At 44.7% G+C, this 18,940-nt stretch overlaps 1 protein-coding gene across 1 annotated transcript in view; it reads right to left on the bottom strand.

Moving 5' to 3' along the window:
• Positions 1-256: 256 nt before the first annotated feature.
• casz1 (castor zinc finger 1) overlaps positions 257-18,940 on the bottom strand; it is a 145,425-nt gene continuing 126,741 nt past the window's right edge. The window contains exon 22 of the mRNA XM_059951623.1: positions 257-5,828. Within this exon, the coding sequence (XP_059807606.1) occupies positions 4,786-5,828 (1,043 nt within the window). The 3' untranslated portion in view covers positions 257-4,785. The remainder of the gene's footprint in view (positions 5,829-18,940) is intronic.

Here is an 18,940-nt window from a genome sequence, read left to right as displayed (position 1 = left end):
ATCACTAATCAGAATGAAACACAGTAACCGTTACTTCACAATTTAGTGTAGAAAGGATAACTCCTCAAAGGGTTAATGTTGGTTTCTGTTGTGCCCTGGGAAAGAAGAAGGTGGCGTGTGTGTGTGTGTTCTCCTTAAAGCCACGGTAGCCCCTTTCCATTGAATAATTGGGAGGACTATATTTGACAATGATCGTCCCACAGGTCTGTTGTGTTGAGGTACCATAAGACCATAAAATATTGGAGCAAATTAGGCCATTTGGCCCATCGAGTGGTACACTTGGAAAGACAGCAACTCCAACACAGCTTGCCCTAATAGTTTCTCCCAAGTGTTATTAAATTCTCATACAAGATCAGGTACACACCAAATGACTTCTGCCCTGCTTGGGGATGGGGCTACCTAAAAACTGGCAATAAAATGGAGTTTTCTGTTAATTGGTAGGGTTCACGACTGTTTCTAATACAAAACAGAATTAGTGCAAACTTACAAAAAGGACACAAAAGCAGGTTAACACACTCATAGCACCTGCCTGTAGTGCTTCACTCAAAGAACTGCAGAAACGTGTACCATAAAGACTAGACACTGCCCTGTTAAAAGCCATTATCCCATTCTGTAACAGCCCAAATGTGTAAAACAGTGTCGGGGTTAAACTGTCGATCAGGTTTGCCTACTGACATGCTAATATAAATCTGCTTTAAGTTAAAGCATTACCTTTAAAGGAAATAAAAACTTCCAGAAGGTCAACAATGAAAATAGATTCTTAGTAGGACCACATTAAGGATGTGATTGTTCTATATATAAGTCATATTCCAATTATCTCATTCTTAAAATTTCGACAATAATTCGCACAGTGATTTGATATATTTTGCCATCATAATGATATTTGAAAGTTGATGGTCTAGCATCAGATTAATCTGATTCCTGAATGAACAAGCACTGGGGCCACTGTACAAGACAGCCTCCTTTCCTGTTGGTAAGCCACCTTCTGTCCCAATGCCACTTGGGCTGGTGAGTGTAGTAGCGCTAGGGAGTTTTCCAGTCTTGGTCTTTGGGAGGCAGAGTTGGTGGAATGCAGAGTGGAACTCTGAGCGCTGTTCTGTCCCAGGGTGGACGGGGGTATCGAGTTAACAGAGAGACACTGCTATGAAGCAACAAGAGACTTCTTGGAAAACCAATGTCAGTCGGTGGGGACAGTGTAAACACAAGAAATTCTGCAGATGCTGGAAGTCCAGAGCAACAAAATGCTGGAGAAACTTGGCAGCTCATGGAGAGGAATAAACAGTTGACGTTTCAGGCCGAGACCCTTCATCGGCACTGATGGAGGACAGTGCGATGCAATAGGGGTTCAGGACTCGGGTGGTTAGTTTCAGGCTGGAGACGTAAAAGATGGCAGATGCTGGGGATGGTTTATGGGTGGGGTTGGGGGGGGGGATGCTGACCTACTGAGTTCCTCCAAGAGCTTGTTGCCCCACTCTGTAAAGTGTTGAATGGGCTGGAGCTGGTGCAACATAATGTTGGAGACTGGCTAACCATTAGGAATGACCATTGGTGGAAGTGGCCAGGCTTAAGTAGGTGGTCCAAGGATGTTGGATGTAGCAGACAGTCCTCCTCAACGCTAACCGGAAACTGTGGGGTGATGTTACTGTTGAGCCTATGACTGGTGACAGGAGACAGACATCAGGCCTTTAGCCTTTCCCGAATGTTCTACTACTGTGTTCGAGTGATAGAGAAGATTTGATGGGCCAAATGGCCTAATTCTGCTCCTATGCTCTCTGGTCTAGGGGAACTGAGATAATTCAGGAGATTTGGCCGGTGGCATCAGTGCTCATTTCGAAGCACATTCACTGCCTTTCTTTGGCGTCAGAGAAGCAGTTGGGGACTCGAGGGCACATCCTCTGGGGGGCTTCTGCATTCTCAGAGCCTGTAGTTTGGGACTGTCCTCCCCAGTGACCCCATTTAAACATGCAACATTGGGACAGAAGTGTCAGAGCAACTCCTTCCTTACTGCAGGATGAAACAAGTTGATGTATTTTCAATATTGAAGTCTCTATGTTAACTTAGGGTGCTAGTCGATATCTTCTACACAAGAGATTCTGCAGATGGAAAATACTGGAGGAACTCAGCAGGTCGGGCAGCATCTATGGAAAGGAATAAACAGTTGATGTTTTGGGCCATGACCCTTCATCAGGACTGGAAAGGAATAAGAAGGTAGGAGAGGAAGGGCACAGAGTACAAACTAAAAGATGATAGGTGAAGCCAGGTGGGTGGGGAGGGGTATGAAGTAAGAAGCTAGGAGGTAATAGGTGGGAAAGGTAAAAGGATGAAGAAGAAAGAATCTAGTAGGAGAGGAGAGTGGACCATGGGAGGGTAGGAAAGAGGAGGGGCAATGTGGGGAGCTGATAGGCAGGTGAGAAAAGAGTAGGTAAGAGGGAAGCCAGAGAGGGAATGGAAGAAGAGAGTTGGGGAAAGGGGAAAACTTCCTCGCCTTAGATGCTGCTTGATCTCCTGAGTTCTTCCATTCTGTATGTGTTAGAATACGTTCCTTTGATTCGTTTGATTTATCCAAGATGAATGTAATGAGTTGGAGCATGTTGAGGTGATCTGGCCAATAGGATGCTCCCCAAAGCTTTGTCATTTTTGAAATAATTTGTCCATGTCATCTGTGGATGCACCACTTGGAAAGTGTATAATTGGTCTTGCCAGGGTCTTCTATAACAAGGACTACACACTGAAGCTAATCTATCTACAATAGCAGGACGACTTTATAGAGAGGTACAGCTAAACTCTACTAGTTAGTGACTAATGAGGTGTTAAACTGACAACTTTAGAAGAGCAATTAAGAGGCTAAGCTTTCAGGGAAAGGTGAAAACAGAAGTCGTTAATCTGCTGCAGAAACGTGTGTGTTATGTGCGGACTGCAAATCTATACAATTAGCAAAACCAGTGTTGGCAGAAATCAAGCCGGCTGAGGCTGGTGGTGGTGGGGGGGGGGGCGGAGGGTATAGTTGGGGAGGGTGGGAACAGAAAATCGAACCTAAAAAGGCTTGGCTCCACATTTAGAAGCAGCAACCCCAGGCAAGGGGTACTGCAGTGGAAACAAGTTTTCATGTCATCTAATCGTGGGACAGAACTGTCAGGAGGTCAGTGGAGTATTTAATGTGGGGAAGTGGACTACACTTGTTGCTTGTTAAAAAATAAATGGTGGAAAATCTTAGAAGGTTAGGCAGTTTCTGTGGAATGAGTTCTTCCTACAGTTGCTGCCTGGCCTGCTAAAATTTTCCACCGTTTTCTCTTTTTAGTTCAGATTGAGTTTGAAGGGACACAACGATCATTGAAGTTGTCAGATCAGAAAAGGGAGAGTGAAATTGGTTCTTCTTCAGTACTGAAACGTTAGCTAATATGTATTGTACATATAGTTACCTGATTCCTGTTGCTTCTTTGAAAGTATATCATTCTCATCTTTAAAGATATAATGGCCCTGTTTTCAAACAATCTTAAACACACAGAGGAGAGACGGCTTTTGATCAGAAACTCATACACAGAAACACAAAGAGACCCCTTTGAATAGAGGAACCACAGATTTAAGCCCTCAAAGAGTTAGATTCCTTGCGGTGGCCAATGATTTGCAAACAACATGACCATGTCGGGCCTCAGAGTATCTACAACATTCAAATTGATTTCTGCTTTAAATATATAAAAATAATTTTGTTTGAAATGTTCTCATTCTATCTACAAAACAAACAAAAAAAAAACTTCTAGAAGCTTCCAGGTGCCATATATGGCTTCTTTACAATCGCGGGAAAAAAAATCATTCTGGAACAGCGGCAAGAGGCTGAGAGGTTTGGAATGGAAAGACCTGCAATAGGACGCGATCCAGGATAAAACAAATGCAAACTCCAGGGTAAGGAAGAGAGAAAGTGAGAAAGAGAAAGACAGAAAGAGAGAGAAAAAGAAGATCTTCAAAGTAAAATAAATTAATGGAAGATCATTAAAGAAACGTCACTCGGTCTGAGCACTGTTTCACAATGAACACTTGTTCAACCACACTCAGTGCTTCAGAAGGCGTTTAATGTGCCTTAACCCCGAAGGGCTTCTCATCGCCCGTTGGAGGCGACTGTGGGACTGACAACAGAAAACGGCCATTTTAAAACTGCCTTTGTAAATTCTTCACTTGCACACGCTGCCATACCGCAATGTACACCGCAGCTCAGAAACTGCTTTATCAATTTCGCTTTCATATTACTCTTGTTTTCTTTAAATTCCCAAAAAATTAAAACAATAAAATCTAGCAGACATGCACACACGCAACCAAGGAGTTTTCGGTAGCAAAGGCAATACCCAAACATTACATGGTGTCCAACTCAAGAACGTTGGATTATAGATTTTCTTTTTTTTTCCTGCATATTAAAAGGGATTAATCACGTTGGTCAGGTTGTAAACATCTTTTAGGGAGCAAGTTCTTCCTACTGCACGTACCATCTGAAGCCAATTGTTTTGTTCATCGACAACTCAAGATTCTTTTCACTTGTTGTGGGCACTGTCCTGTTGTCGTGAGCTGGTCTGGAAGCATATTGTTGAGGGTGGAGGCATCCTGAAGCCCTCCGTTTGATCCTGATGGGGTGTAAAGGCTGCCCGGGCCCCTTCACACATACACACACTGCGAGGTTTGGTTCTTAGTTCTACTACAATATTTCTTTTAAATCGAGGAGGATTTGTTATCCCAGTGAGTGAACAGAGGGACAGATTCTTTACTGGGTGGAGGGGGGTAGGGAGGTAGGCCTCCCTGCTACACCCCACCTGCTTCATCTTTCTCCACCATGTCCATGTGGTCAGTGCCATGGCTACTGTCGGAGTCCGTGTTGAGATCGTCGTCGTCTTCGTCATCGTCATCGTCATTCGGCTCCTCGTCGTCCTGCGTGGCATCGTTGTCGTCTTCGGCGTCGCCCGACGTGGCGGTGATGTCCTCCTGGGCGGAGGCGGTGCCGAAGCGGGTCGCCTCGTGTGGCTTGGCGCTCAGGTCGAGCGAGTCGCTGAGGCCGACACCGGCCGGGTTCTTCAGGAAGAAGAGCGGGCCGTCGGCACCCGTGCCCAGGTTGAGGGAGCCGTCCAGGTTGAGGGAGGACGCCTGGGAGTCGTACTCCAGGGCGCCGTGCATCACCTCGCGGGCTGGCGAGACGGGCATCGCCTCCCCGCGCTCCTGCTTCTCGTGCTTGCGCTTGTGGGAGTCCATCTGGGACATGCCCACCACTGTGTGCTTGCAGTCAGGGTAGGTGCAGTGGAAGTGCGAGCACTTGAGCTTGTACTTGCACTCGGCCACCTCGCAGTCGACACTGGAGCTGAACTGGCAAAAGCCGGCAGCGCTGATCACGTCCTGCTTGCCGTGGTGCTTGCGGTGAGCCGTCACCTTGGTGCTGTCGGTGCACCGGAAGCCACAGCGCAGGCAGTGGAAGTGGGTGCTGTTGCCCGAGAACTGGCAGTCCGCAAAGTTGCAGCGCAGCGACGACTTGAAGCGCTTGAAGTCATCGAGGACCAGGTTGTCGACGCGGTCGTGGTGCTGGGCGTGCTTGTACATGTGGGTGCGGCCGCAGAACTTGTAGCCGCAGTTTTCCCGGGTGCAGTGGTAGTGGGTGACCTTCAGCGAGAACTGGCAGCTCGCGTCCTTGCAGTCCTCGTAGAGGTCGTATCGCTTGAAGCCCTCCAGCATCATCCCTTCGTCCAGCATCTTGCGGGAGGAGGCTGTCTTCCGCCGCTTCCCATAGGGGGACATATCTTCGATGATCCAGAATCTCTTCTTCGCACCAGAGGCAGTCGGGAGAGAAATTGTGTTCCCTGGAACACAGGAGAAAAAAGGGAAAATTAAACCATTAAATTGCTATGCCAGATTCCAGTTGAAGGTCAGTGTGTTGGTGTGAATTACATAACAAACATGCAGTCTACGTTAATGTTCTTTATAAACCACACTAACACTGTGGCCACTTCATTTAGTACCTCCCGTACCGAACAGGGTGGCCACTGAGTGTATGCTTGTAGCCCGTCCACTTCAAGTTTCAACGTGCTCAGAGATGCTGTTCTGTACACTACTGTGGTGTGGTTATTTGAGTTATGGTCACTTTCCTGTCAGCTCGAACCAGTCCAATGTTCTTCTCTGACCTCTCTCATTAAGAAGGCATTTTCACCCATAGAACTTGTTATGTTTTGTAACTTCAAAGCATTAAACTAACTCAAAGGAAGATGCGGGAGTCTGAAAATGCAGGTTGAACTTCGCATCTATCACGTGGCAGCGTGATGATGTATGCAATTCACGTATTTATTCATATAGACTGCACTGAATTACTTTAAATGAACAAGAACAATCAATCAACATATTAACGAGATTACTCAAATATCACTGAAATATTACGTACACAACAGAGCTGCTGCTCACTGGATACTTTCTGCTTTCAGCACCATTCTCTATAAATTCTAGAGACTGTTGTGCGTGAAAATTCCAGGAGATCAGCAGCTACTGAGATACTCAAACTACCCCATCTGGCACCAACAATCATTCCACAATTAAAATCATTTAGATCACACTTCTTCCCCATCCCATTCTGATGTTTGGTCTGAACGACAACTGAACCACTTGACCATGTCTGCGGGCTTTTATGCTCTGAGTTGCTGCCACATGATTGGCTGGTGAGATAGTTGCACTAATGAGCAGGTGTACAGGTGTAACTAATAAAGTGGCCACTGAGTGTATGACATAGTTTCATAGCTGTCTTATGTAACAGGAATTTCCCTCTCTCACAGAAGCCTCAATGGAGATATTCAAGAGTGATTACAAAGAAATGCACCAATTGATTTCCCTAGATAGGATTATGAAGAATGCACAGACCCAGTACTGGCCTCCACATAAATAGCAGTGACATAGCCTCTGAGTCAGAGGTTGCTCTTTCAAGACCCACTTCAGAGACCTAAGTGCACAGATCTTGGCCTGGGCTCCATTACAGCACAGAGAAGGTCTGGTATGCTCTGTTCTCATATGAAGGTTTAACAAAACATAGCACAATTCTGAAGAAGTGAGGTGAGAGTGGATATTGGACTGCTGGAAAACAATGCTGGAGAGGTAGTAATGGGGGACAATGAAATAGTGAACGAACTGAATAAGTATTTTGCATCAGTCTTCACTGTGGAGGACACTAGCAGTTCCAGGTGTCAGGAGTCATGAAATGTGTGAAGTTACCATTACAAGAGAGAAGGTTCGTGGGAAACTGAAAGGTCTGAAGGTAGATAAGTCACCTGGACCAGATGGTGTACACCCCAGGGTTCAGAAGGAGGTGGCTGAAGAGAACATGAAGGCATTAGTAGTGATCTTTACTAATCATTACTAGTAGTTCTGGAAGACTGCAAAACTGGAAACGTCACTCTATTCTTGAAGAAGGGAGAGAGGCAGAAGAAAGGAAACTATAGGCCAGTTAGTCTGACCTCAGTGGTTGGGAAGATGGATAAGGTCTCAGGGTACTTGGAGGCTCATGATAAAACAGGCCATAGTTAGTAGAAAATCTGTTGGAATTCTTTGAAGAAATAACAAGCAGGATAGACAAAGGAGAATCGGTTAATATTGTATACTTGGGTTTTCAGAAGGCCTTTGACAAGGTGCCACGCATGAGGCTGCTTAACAAGCTATGAACCCATGGTACTACTGGAAAGATTCTAGCATGTAAAAACAGTTGCTGATTGGCAGCAAGCAAAGAGTGGGAATTGAGGGATTTTCTTATGGTTCGCTACCGGACACTAGTTGGGCCCAATTTTCTTTACATTATATGTTAATGATTTGGATGATGGAATTGATGGCTTTGTTGCAAAGTTTGCAGATGATATGAAGATAGGTGGAGCGGTAGGTAGTTTTAAGGAAGTAGAGAAACTACAAAAGGACTTAGAGAGATGAGGACAAAGAGAAAAGAAGTGGAAGGTGGAATACAGTGCTGGGAAGTGAATGTTCATGCACTTTGGTAGAAGAAATGAAAGGGTTGACTATTTTCTAAATGGAGAGAAAATACAAAAATACTGAGGTGCTAAAGGACTTGCGAGTCCTTGTGCAGGATTCCCTGAAGGTTAATTTGCAGGTTGAGTCTGTGGTGAGGAAGGCAAATGCAATGTTAGCATTCATTTCAAGAGGACTAGAACATAAAAGCAAGGATGTAATGTTGTGACTTTATAAAGCACTGGTGAGGTCTCACTTGGAGTACTGTAAGCCAGTTTGGGCTCTTTAGAAAGGATGTGCTGAAACTGGAGAGGGTTTGAAGGAGGTTTATGAAAATAATTCCAGGATTGAATGGCTTGTCATATAAAGAGTGTTTGAATGTTCTGGGCCTGTACTCACTAGAATTCAGAAGAATAAGGGGTGACCTCATTGAAACTTATTGAATGGTGAAAGGCCTCGATAGAGTGGATGTGGAGAGGATGTTTCTCATGGTGGGAAAATCTAAGACCAGAGGATGCAGCCTCAGAATAGAGGGGTGTCCTTTTAGAACGGAGATGACGAAGAATTTCTTTAACCAGTGCGGTGGATCTGTGGAATTCTTTGCCACAGGTGGCTGGGGAGGCGAAGAGTTTAAGGCAGAGGTTGATAGATTTTTGACTGGTCAGGGAGAAGGCAGGAGATTGGGGCCGAGAGGAAAATTGGATCAGCCATGAAGAAATGGAGCAGACTTGATGGGCCAAATGGTCTAATTTTGCTTCTATATCTAATGGTCTTAAGTGTTTAGCCTGGCTAATATTTATTCCTTTATAAATAAGTCATGCACCGATGGAATCTTGGCTGTTCTCTCACTGAAGGCCACCCTCAACTGTTGGTACAAATTCTGTGGATGTGGATGCACCTACATTTACAATGGTCACCCCAGTAACGTAGTGGTTAGCATGATGCTCGGAGCATTCCGGAGTTCAGAGTTCAATTCCTCGTCATCTGCAAGGAAGTTTGTACGTTCTCCCCGTGGGTTTCCTCCGGGTGCTCCCACGTTCCGAAGATGTACAAATTACGGTTAGTATGTTGTGAGTGTACGTGTTGATGCCTGGAAGCATGGCAACACCTGCAGACAGTCCTTGCTGATATGATTTAATGCCAACAATGCTTTTCATTGTAGTTATTTTATTTGTTATATATTTATTAAGACATAGTGCAGAACAAGCCCTTCTGGCTCTTCGAGCCACACCGCCCAGCAACCTCTGATTTAACCTCTGATTTAATCACGGGACAATTTACAGTGACCAGTTAACCTACTAACCCGTATGTCGTTGGACTGTGGGAGGAAACCGGAGCACCCAGGGGAGACCCACGCAGTCATGGGGAGAGTGTACAAACTCCTTATAGACAGTGGTGGGAATTGAACCCAGGTAAAGCGTTACTGTAAAGCGTTGTGCTAACCACTGCACTACCATTTAGATGTACTGTACATGTGATAAATAATGCTAAACCTTATTTTATTTAGAGAATCCTCCTACAGAATGAGACATAATGACACCTAGAGAGTCTTCGACCATAAGACATCAGAGCAAATCAAGCCATTCGGTCCATCGAGTCTGCTATGCCATTTCCCTCTCAACCCCACTCTCCTGCCTTCTTTGAAAGTTTATCTTTTGAAGTCCTAAAGTAATTTGAAACGTCTTTCTAATTTATAACCAGTAGAATCGTGTGGATAGACCTGCAGCCTTCCATTTCTGATGCTTTTTATTGTTCAGAGCCTGTACTAACAGGTCAGCTCAGTCAATGAGTGGGAGCAGGGTGGGCTGGACACCTGTGTTAATAACACTCCTAACAACTCCAGGTTGGCCAGAAAGTAGTCCACTTCAAAAGTGGAGGAAGGAGAGCCTGTGACAAAACTGGCAGTGACTTGTCCCAATCTAATTAGTACTTTGTAGCAGAAATAAAGCAGAGTTACACACTAACTTTCTCTAAGAGCTCAATTATAGTCCCGAACAGCATGACTCACCAGTCAACCAAGCAACCATGCCTTCCATTTTTAATTTTTGTTTTATTCAGCATGGTGACAGACCGTTCTGGCCCGTACTACCCAATCACACCCATATTACAAATTAACCTACTAACCCGTATGTCTTTGGGATGCTGGAAACCTGAGCACCCAGAGGGAACCCCAGCAGTCATGTGGTGAATGTACTCCCAGACAGAGACACTGGCACTGTAAAAGTGCTACACTAATCACTATTTAAGACAATCCGCTACTGACAGAAGTTTTAAGTTCCAAGCTTATTTCTTTACTCAACCATAAATTTCTCATTGGTGGGAATTGAACTTGTCACCATTGCTACTTAACCAGTAAATAAGCCACTCTGCTACCCTCTCACACTCTTAAACCCACAACCTTTGAATTACTTGATCGCACATCAGTAGAAATCTAACGTGCTATCCACATAGCCCACAGCTTTCTTGGTATCCTATTGACACCATATACAAATATTTTGTCTTTGTACCAGTGAGATTAATATACAATATTCACAGAAACAAATTAATCTTTTCCTCTAATTTTCATAAGTGTTTTTAAACAAAATGTGCGACACAGTAATTTGGTTAAAGGCCATCGATAAGAGCTTCTCTATTGTGATGCTGGCTGCACGCAAGGTTTCAGGCTCGAGGAAACAGGTCAGACTTGGTCTGAGGCAGAGAACTCTGGGTACGTGGAGCTGTGTGCATCACACTAGAGCTATTGGATATGACAACATCTTAACGAGGTGTGTAGCTGGTGGAGATAGCAGATATAAAAAGGAAGAAGCAGGTGGGAAACCACAAAACGATTTAAAACAGGGGTGTGAATTTCACAATGACACATTTGTGAACTAGGAACCAAAACTGGTCAAAGAAGTTCTTGGCGTGGTTTAGGATGTAGGTAGTTGGATTTACAGCACACAAAATGCTCGAGGAACTTAGAATGTCAAGCAGCACCAATGGAGGGGAATAAAGAATTGATGTTTTGGGCTGAGACTCTTTATCAGGACTGGAAAAAAGGCGGGGGGGGGGGCTGCAGAAGCCGGAACAAGAAGGTGGGAGGGGGAAGGAGTACAAGCTGGCAGGTGATAGGTGAGACCTTGTGAGTGGGATGTGGGTAGCTGGGTGGGATTGAGGTGATAGGTGGAGGAAGTAAAGGGCTAAAGAGGAAGGGGAGGAGTGGACCATGGGAGAAAGGGAAGGAGGAGGGGACCCAGACGGAGCTGATGGGCAGAGGAGAACAGAAGGGGTGGGACAGAAACCAGAATATAAAGTGGGTGCTGTCTTCATCCCCTTCCTTTCCAGTCCTGACTTTCCAGGTCTTGGCATTCTCCACCCACCCACCCTTCTCTCCTTTTCCATTCCCTATTCTGGCTCCCCTCTTACCCCTCCTCTTCTCCTCACCTGCCCCTCATCTCCTTCTGGTGCCCTCCTTTTGAGTGGGTGTGTGTGCGTGTTTCTGCAGAGTCTCTTGTATTTATTGACAGCGGAGTAGTTAAGTTTAGAAGAATTGGAGGTTTGAATAGGGATTTTGGATCGTACATTAGCTGAGGCCGGAGTGTGGATTGGACATTCTGACTGCACCATCATCGTACCCATTGTTTAGGGAAGAGATAAAAGAGAATAAAAATATAACAGCAAAGAGAAAAATCAATCCCTACATCTAACAAATTGAAATTAATTGCTAATTGTATCTAAATTCATCAGTTACCCTGTACCAATGATATAAACTTTCACTGTGACAAAGAAACTTCCAGAAACAAAACTTAAAAAGACTGGAAAGACTTGACAGGTCAGTCAGAGTCTGTAGAAAGAGCAACAGAGTTCATGTTTCAGGCTGAAGACTCTTTGTTAAACCTGAACCATCAACTGTTGAAGGGTCTTGGCCCAAAATGTCGATGCTGCCTGACCTGCTGAGTTCCTCCAGTTTTTTTTTAATATGTGTTGCTTGGATTTCTAACATCTGCAGATTTTCTCGTTTGTTTCTCAGATTCAGACTCGTCCTCTGTAACGCATTTATTGTACATCGAAACATATGGGGTAATGCGTCGTCTGTGACAACGACCATCACACACTGGGGGCAATCTGCCATGGTCACCACACGTTCCAATGCCAACGTAGCATGCCCACAGTGCCTGGCAGAACAACACAGAACACAACAAAACAGATCTCTTCACAGATGTTGTCTGACCTACTGAATGTTTCCAATAGACAATAGGTGCAGAAGTAGACCATTCGGCCCTTCGAGCCTGCACCGCCATTTTGAGATCATGGCTGATCATCTACTATCAATACCCGGTTCCTGCCTTGTCCCCATATCCCTTGATTCCCTTATCTATAAGATACCTATCTAGCTCCTTCTTGAAAGCATCCAGAGAATTGGCCTCCACTGCCTTCCGAGGCAGTGTATTTGGTGTTTTATTTGGTATTTTTTTTTTAAAAAAATTCCATGATCTGCAGGGTGTTTTTCTTTGATTTTCAAATTCAGAAAACATACAACTGATTTTGTGGGCGGCAGGATAAAGATTAGTCTCTACCAAAGGAGGTGTTAGGCACTCCTTCCCTCCGCTAGCCTGCAGGGCATCCTCAGGAAAGGTGTAGCACCTGCTTAGCCCCCAATCGGGGTCATGGAAGTCATGGGGGCAGGTGGTGGATGGTCGTATGAGCAGCTGGTGCGTATCACGAGTCCTGGTTACGTGACCAAAGACGCCAGGCAGACAATCTCTGAAGAGTATTGATAATGGCTGGGGTTACCCATCTTGTAAAGACACTGTCCAGAAGAAGCTAAACCACTTCTGTAGAAAGATTTGCCAAGAACAATCACCTATGTCATACAACACAGCACATAATGAACGAACTACTGATGTGGAATTCACTAGCTGAAAGGATGCTGGAAGCTGACGCAGAGATAAAAGCGAATTAGATAAATACATGGAAAAAATTGGGGAAATTCATAGAGCAACATTTACGAGATTCTTAGATCGGCACATGAATGAAGGGAAAATGAAGGGCAGTGAGAGAGGAAAGGGTTAGATTGATTTTAGAGTAGGTTAACACTCAACACAACATTGCGGGCTGAAGGGCCGGTACCGTGCTGTATTGTTCTATGGAAATGTCAACAGAAAGTGGTGGAAACACCCCAGTCTATCACAGACAAAGCCCTCCCCATCATTAAAAATATTTTCAAAAACACAGCATCCGTCATCAAGGACCCCCGCTATCCAGGCCATGCTCCCTTCTCACTGCTACCATTGGGAAGGAGGTACAGGAGCCTCATGTCCCACACCAACAGTTATCATCCTTCAGCCATCACAGTCCTGAATGAACGTGGATAACTTCACTCACCTCAATCCAAATCTATAGACTCACTTTCAAGGAGTTAGCCATTTGCGTTCTCAGTATTTCACTTTTCAAAACATTATTATTTGCACGATTTGTCCTCTTTTGCACATTGAAACATTGAAATCTACAGCACGTTACAGGCCCTTCGGCCCACAATGTTGTGCCGACCATGTAACCTACTCTAGAAACTGCCTAGAATTTCCCTAGCGTATAGCCCTCCGTTTTTCTAAGGTCCATGTACCTATCCGAGAGAGTCTATTGTATCCACCTCTATCCACTTATTGGATGTATAAAAGAGGACAAATCTTTTTGCATAGTTTTTCATAAATACTATTGTATTTCATTATTTTCCTGTGAATGCCCGCAAGAAAATGAATCTCAAGTTGGTATGTAATGACACACAGTCTTGTACAGTACTTTGACATTAAATTGACTCAATATTCCTGAAGCTAGAGAGAGTGGGATTAACTGGGGAGCTCTTTCACAGAGACATTACAAATACCAATGACCAAATGACCTCCTGTTTCTTTACGATTTTGAAAGAAAATCAAAGATCGATGTCGCTTTTGTGTTTTACAACATCCCTGGCACCGTGGTTGATCAAACGAAAACTAATGTGCGCGTAGCGTGGGTTTGCCCTCAACTGGGAGGCTGGGTGTTTGTTTAGTCAATAGAGCCAGCTGTTGGTTTCCAGAGACATTATTATATAAAAAAAGGTAATAGGAGAAAATTGAGAATGTGTTTAAATCCCAAAGGCACCAGAAATGTTAACAATACAGTCTGATTGTCACCTGGTGGAGGGTGAAGCTGCCAATATTACAGGTGTCAACACCTGCTGTCAACAAAATGCAATCGTAAGTATCAGGTATTTTAAAAAACCTCAAAGATCAACGTAAATTTATTATCAGAATACATATCTGTCACCATATACAATCCCGAGGTTCATTCTCCTGTGGGCGTACACAGCAAATCTATAGAATAGTAACTGTAACAGGATCAGTGAAAGATCAACTGGAGTGAAGAAACTGTACAAATGCAATAAATAACATGAGATAGTGAGATAACGAGTCCTTAAAGTGAGATTGTTGGTTGTGGGAACATCTCAGTGGATGGACGCGTGAGTGTAGTTATCCCCTTCTGTTGAAGAACCTGACAGTTGAGGGGTAGTAACTGTTCTTGAACCCAACTCTCCATTCAATGGGAAGAGGGTTGATGAAATGGTAGGGTATCTGGGGAAGGTACTTAGCTGAATACGGTTATCATATAGTGATGCTCTCTGTATATATTAAAAATAGTTGTATGTAATTTCCTGAAAAATATTTTTTTAAATTTAGAGATACGGCATGGTAACAAGCCTTTCTGGCTCAATCAGACCAATTACACCCTTATGACCAATTAACCTGCTAACTCCTATGTCTTTGGAATGTGGGAGGAAACCTACATGGTCACAGGGAGAATTTACAAACGCTTTACAGACAGCAGCAGGAATTGAGCCTGGATCACTGGTACTGTAATATTGCTACAACAAACCACTATGCTACCACGATTCAAAGCTGGTATTGGAGAAAAACCTCATTTCATGTTTTAGTTTTATTTTGTGATCTGAGGTTAAAGTTTACTCCTAAGCAACACACAAAATGCTGGAGGAAGTCAGCAGGTGAGGCAGCATCTATGGAAGAGAGTCAATAGTTGACGTTAGGGCCAGCCCAAAATGTCGAGGGTTTACTCTTTTCCACAGATGCTGTCTGGCCTGCTGAGTTCCTCCAGCATTTTGTCTGTGTTGCTTTGGATTTCCAGCATCTGCAGATCTTCTCTTGTTTCTTAAGCTTACTCCTTCCCCCCCCCCCCCCCCCGTAAGATCTTTCTAATGTGATTGGACGTCCAGCATGCTTAATGACTTTGTGACCACTAGGTGCCAAAGTTCCCATGGAATCAAAGACTGACAACATCAGAGAGAGGAGAAAGCCCCGTCACAAGGATTGTGAAACTTTTCTGGGCAGTTTCTGCTGAGGTCAGGGCTGAGCACCATCATCAATGTGAAATCTGTTGCCTGCTGGTATACAGCAGACACCGATGGGGAAAGTCCATAGATAATTTGAACAAATGCCTTTTATGCAGCTTTACATTTTAATTGGCTGCCTTCACAGAGAGACAACAAAATGGAGGGGTGCAAGAGTACTTAGAGATACAGAGCAGAACAGGCCCTTCCAGTCCAGTGAGCCACAACGCACAGCGATTCACCGACTTAACGCTCGTCTAATCACAGGACAATCTATGATGACCTATCACCCTACTAACTGGTATGTCTTTGGACTGTGGGAGGAAACCAGAGCACCCAGAGGAAACCCATGCAATCACAGGAAAGATGTACAATCTTCTTACAGACAGTATTGGAATTGAGTTCTGACTTCCAAGCACCCCCCCACCCTCAGTGTAACAGCAGCGTGCTAACTGCTACGCTACCCTGGTGCCCTTTATGAAAGAACTTGGTTTGTCATAGTCACACAGGACTGGAACAGGCACTGAGTTTATGACTGTCAGGAGTTTGTATTGAACTTCCCTTGGCGCCTCCTCCCAGTGGAGATGACTGTGCAGGGGTGAGTACAACAGGTGTCCTTGCACACCATTGGTGCTTATCCTCCTCGTATCTGGGCAAATTGTGGGTTAAAAACAAGAGAAAACCTTTGGTAGCCAGTCATAATTTCCACAAGAATAAAGCAGCAGGTGAAATCCCCAGCATATCATTTTGTACATTCAGCTTGTGCCGATGCATTCGTTCCTGTACGATCTGTTTCGATAGTTTGGCCAAAATATTAAATGAAGCTGGAGCATATGTGAAGGTTAACAAGCATTATTTGGGTGGCACAGTAGTGTAGTGGTGAGCACAATGCTTTACAGTAGCAGCGACCCGGGTTCAATTCCCACCATTGCCCGTAAGGAGTTTGTGCGTTCTCCCTGTGGGTTTCCCCCAGGTGCTCTGGTTTCCTCCCAGTGCCCAAAGATGATTCGGCGAGGGTTAAATTGGTGGGATTGCAGTGAGGTGTGGTTCGAAGGGCTGAAAGGGTCTACTCTGACGTATCTCAATCAATAAACAAAGTTTGTGAATTCAGCGCCATCACTGGTCAGGGGAACAGACTGGTCAAAGATGTCCATAAACAGAAATAAACCAAGGTCAGGATTATTGTTTCATTTATCTCTTCTGGTGTTTGTGGGCTCATCCTGCATGCACAGAGAGAGTTCATGGAGTTACGCAGCACAGAACCAGAGCCTTTGACCCACTGAGTGTGTTCGGATCACCTGACGCTCATTTACACTAACCCTTCACTAATCTCACAGTGCCCTCTTCATGTAACACACTGAATCACTGTGGACCGCTTACACCAGGCAACTAACCCATCGACCTGCTTATCTTTGGGACGTGGGAGGTCTGGAGCAAGTAGTGTGGAGAATGTTTAAACCCCATGCTGACAGCGCTGGAGCAGCTGCCACTGCGCCACCGAAATTACCGTCACAACAATATTTGCCCCATAACGATGATGAGTCACTGTCAAGGAGGTGGTGTTGGCGAAGCGCAGGCTAGTGACTGAAGTGCATTTAGCTGATGGTGCACAGTCGTGAAGGGAAGGACTGGTTTGGATCGTGGGTGAGGTGCCAAAGTTAATATATTATCAAAGTACTGATATGTCACCATATACAGCCCTGAGATTCATTTCCTTGCGGGCATTCACAGTAAACATAAAGAAACACAATAGAATCAGTGAAAAACTGCGCACAACAAGATGGACAAATAAGTAATGTGCAAAAGCCAACAAACTGTGAACATACACATAGAAAAAAAAACTCCAAATAATAATAATAAATATTGAGAACATGAGATGAAGAGTCCCTAGAAGTGAGTGAAGTTATGCCCTTAGGTTCAAGTCCATAGGGCGTGGGAACAGTCTATGAATAAGTCGAAATTGTTGCTCTGTCCTGTGCGATGTCAGATTTCCAGGGGGTTTCTGGAGTGGACTCATCCAGGCAAACTCCATTGTACTCTTGACTTGAGCCTTGTAGTGGCTGAAGAGCCTTGGATTGTCAGGAGGTGAATCACTCACTGCTGGATACCCAGCCTCTGACTAGCTCTTGTGTGCTTGATCCAAATTTCACTTCTGGATGATGGTGACCTTGAGGATGTTGACAATGTTGAGGCAAAAGGAGCTCCTTGTTGGACATGGTGATTGGTTGACAAACTTCACCATTCGCCATTTATCCGCCCTTGCAGAGGTCTTGATGAAGATGGCTGGGCCCAGGACATTACCCTCAAGATCTTTGCAGTGATGTCAATGTGCAGGGATGGTTGGCCTCCAACACGTAGAGCCACCCTTCTTTGGTCAAGTGTGGTGGAATGGGGTACAGACCTTGCTGAAGGCAAGCGTGGAACATCCTACTTTCTGAGGAGGTACAAATGGAAGTGAACACTTCACAATCAGCAGCGAACGTCCCCCTCACAATGGAAAGTTGCCAGTGGAGTCGCTGGAGATGTCTGGGCGCAGTAAAGCAGGGAGTAAGTTGACTGTATTATTGAAGACATTGGTTGTGGAACGATGCGGCAAATCTTCCTGAGATCAATTGGGAAGTAAGCGTTAAGCCAGCACTTAACACATAAAACACAAATAGTCGTGACTCACACTTACACGTGGGGCATGGGGCGTCATGGTAGTGTAGTGGTTAGTACAACACTTTACAGCAGTAGCTGTAAGATAGGGGTTCAATTCCCGCTGCCATCTGTAAAGAGTTTGTACATTTTCCACTTACCCTCTGGGACTCCTCCAGGTTTTCTCCCACATCCCTAAGACCTACAGGTTAGGGTTAGTGAGTTGTGGGCACTTGGTACTGGAAGTGTGGTGATACCCACAGGCTGCTGAGCAAATCTTTGTTGATTTGATTTGACTTAATTGATGCATACCACTGCATGTTCAAAGCACTTGTAACAAATAAAGTTAATCTTGTCTTTAATCTTGACATTTGAATAACATTTGTAAAGTATTTCAATGCTCTCCTTATGTAGAGATTGTACTAACAATATCTGCAGCTAACTTTCACTTTGTATCACAAAGTCCACAAACAACTGATCACTGGGGATTTGTGGGATTGCAGGAGCCCTGTTGTGATTGGTTGGCTCTACACGGACCCTGTAATAACCTTCCGCCACCCTTTTACAGCGGTCTCTTTCTGTCCTTCCCTCCTCTCTTGAACTGCCACCTTGCTGAGGTCTGGCTGACAGGACGAGTCTCGGTGCTGCCTGGGGCTTGGCGGGTGAAAGGAACTGTTGCCACCGGAGTCAGAATGCTGTGGATTCTCGATCCACCAGCAAGCACAAGCACAAGACCCCAGTCTGACACCCAGCTGCAGTGCTAAGGAAGTGCTGTAATGCCCAGGAGGCAGGTTTTCAGATGAGATATTAAACCTAGGCTTCATTTGTCGTGTCAGCTAGATATGACAACTCTCCCAGTATTATCTTGAAGAGTTATTCATAATGTCCTGATGAAAGTAAGTTTACTGGCTAAATCTACATTGGTATGTATGGAAGCTTGCTATGTCCCCACATTATAAAGGTGGCCACATCTCAAGAGTA

The sequence above is a fragment of the Hypanus sabinus genome, chromosome 27 (assembly GCF_030144855.1).
Source record: "Hypanus sabinus isolate sHypSab1 chromosome 27, sHypSab1.hap1, whole genome shotgun sequence".
NCBI lineage: Eukaryota > Metazoa > Chordata > Chondrichthyes > Myliobatiformes > Dasyatidae > Hypanus > Hypanus sabinus.
This window is presented reverse-complemented; position numbering and strand designations above follow the sequence as displayed.